This window comes from Gastrolobium bilobum, unplaced genomic scaffold, assembly GCF_033153095.1.
Source record: "Gastrolobium bilobum isolate Gb01-03AN ecotype WA unplaced genomic scaffold, APGP_CSIRO_Gbil_v1 utg25627, whole genome shotgun sequence".
Lineage (NCBI taxonomy): Eukaryota > Viridiplantae > Streptophyta > Magnoliopsida > Fabales > Fabaceae > Gastrolobium > Gastrolobium bilobum.
This window is the reverse complement of record NW_026899681.1, coordinates 83,585-85,214: the sequence shown is the minus strand read 5'-3', so window position 1 is coordinate 85,214 and position 1,630 is coordinate 83,585. Positions and strand designations below refer to the sequence as shown.

General features: G+C 33.6%; 1 protein-coding gene across 1 annotated transcript; it reads left to right on the top strand.

The window, feature by feature from the left end:
* Positions 1–226: 226 nt before the first annotated feature.
* LOC133292547 (secreted RxLR effector protein 161-like) lies at positions 227–991 on the top strand. Its single transcript, XM_061490965.1, has one exon. The coding sequence runs from the start codon at positions 227–229 to the stop codon at positions 989–991; it is 765 nt and encodes a 254-aa protein (XP_061346949.1).
* Positions 992–1,630: the final 639 nt, after the last annotated feature.

The window sequence follows — 1,630 nt, the reverse complement described above, 5'->3', positions numbered from 1 at the left end:
GGAGTAAGTTTTTTTTCTTAGTTCTTTATGTTGACGACATCTTACTTGCAGCAAATGATTTGAGCATATTGTGTGAGACTAAAGATTTTCTCTCAAAGAATTTTGAAATGAAAGATATGGGAAATACATCCTATGTGATTGGAATAGAAATATTCTGTGATCGATACAAGGGTTGTTGGGACTATCTCAGAAAGGATATATTGAGAAAATTGTAGAGAGATTTAATATGAGTAAATGCTCACCTGGGGTTGTTCCTATACATAAAGGTGATAAATTTAGTCTCATGCAATGTCCAAAGAATGATGTTGAACGGAAAGACATGGAATCAATTCCATATGCCTCTGTTGTGGGCAGCTTAATGTATGCTCTAACATGTAGTCGGCCGGATATCAATTTTGCAGTCGGGATGTTGGGCAGATATCAAAGTAATCCAGGAATGAAACATTGGAAAGATACAAAGAAAGTTTTAAGATACCTTCAAGGCATGAAGGATCACATGCTCATATACAAAAGGTCCAATGAATTAGAAGTAATTGGATATACTGATTCAGATTTTGGTGGATGTCTTGATAGTAGAAAGTCAACCTTTGGCTACTTGTTTATGTTTGCTCAAGGAGCCATATCATGGAAAAGTGCAACATCCACTATGGAGGCAGAATTTGTGGCATGTTTTAAAGCCACAACTCATGCATTATGGCTGTGGAACTTTATTTCAGGACTTGCGGTTGTTGACACCATTAGCAGACCGCAGAAAATTTACTGTGATAATTCTACAACAGTATTCTTCTCTAAGAACGAAAGATACTCTAAAGGTGCCAAACATATAGAGTTAAAGTATTTTTCCGTTAAAGAGGAGGTTCAGAAACAGAGAGTGTCAATTATGCACATCAGAACTGAACACATGATGGCAGACCCTTTGACAAAAGGGTTACAACCAAAGCTATTTAAAGAACATGTTGAAAGTATTGGCCTTGGTTGGATTAAAGATTAATTATGTGTGATAGTCTGAGCTCACCTATGTATTTCTAACATACATTATGTTTTCTTGTTATTTTATAGTTGTATACACATTATGAATTTTGCAAGGAAGTCTTTGTAAGGCATTATATGGACCATTATGTTTCCTATATTATGAATTTTATATGATGGATTGTTGGTGAATGTACTGAATTAATAGCGCACTACCGCCATAACTCACACTTGACAATTTATCTTTTATGATGACTAACATTAGAGATGCATGTATATTAAGAATAATTGGGCCAAGTGAGAGAATGTTAGAAATATTAAGAATCAATTATAATATTAAAAATATTTTATTATAATTATAATATTAAGATTCTTGATATTACCCATTAAACGTTATATGGCCAAATTAATTACTAATACATTTAATCTCAATTATATCATTGATTTGGTATATGATGGACTTACTAGATTATAAGTTATAGAATATATATATTAGGGATGGTCCTCTCTCTCCTTCAACCCTAATGCCATTCTCTCCATCAGAATACATATCAAAGTAAAGAAGGCTTAGAGAGAGAAACTACCCCAACACAATTGCTCACAAGATGATGACTACGGTTAATCCTTCATCATCGTTTCCGGGTATATCTTTATCTCTTAT

What these genes read in the sequence shown, in the direction of transcription:
- LOC133292547 (XM_061490965.1), top strand. Translation starts at nt 227, where the DNA reads ATGAGTAAATGCTCACCTGGGGTTGTTCCTATACATAAAGGTGATAAA.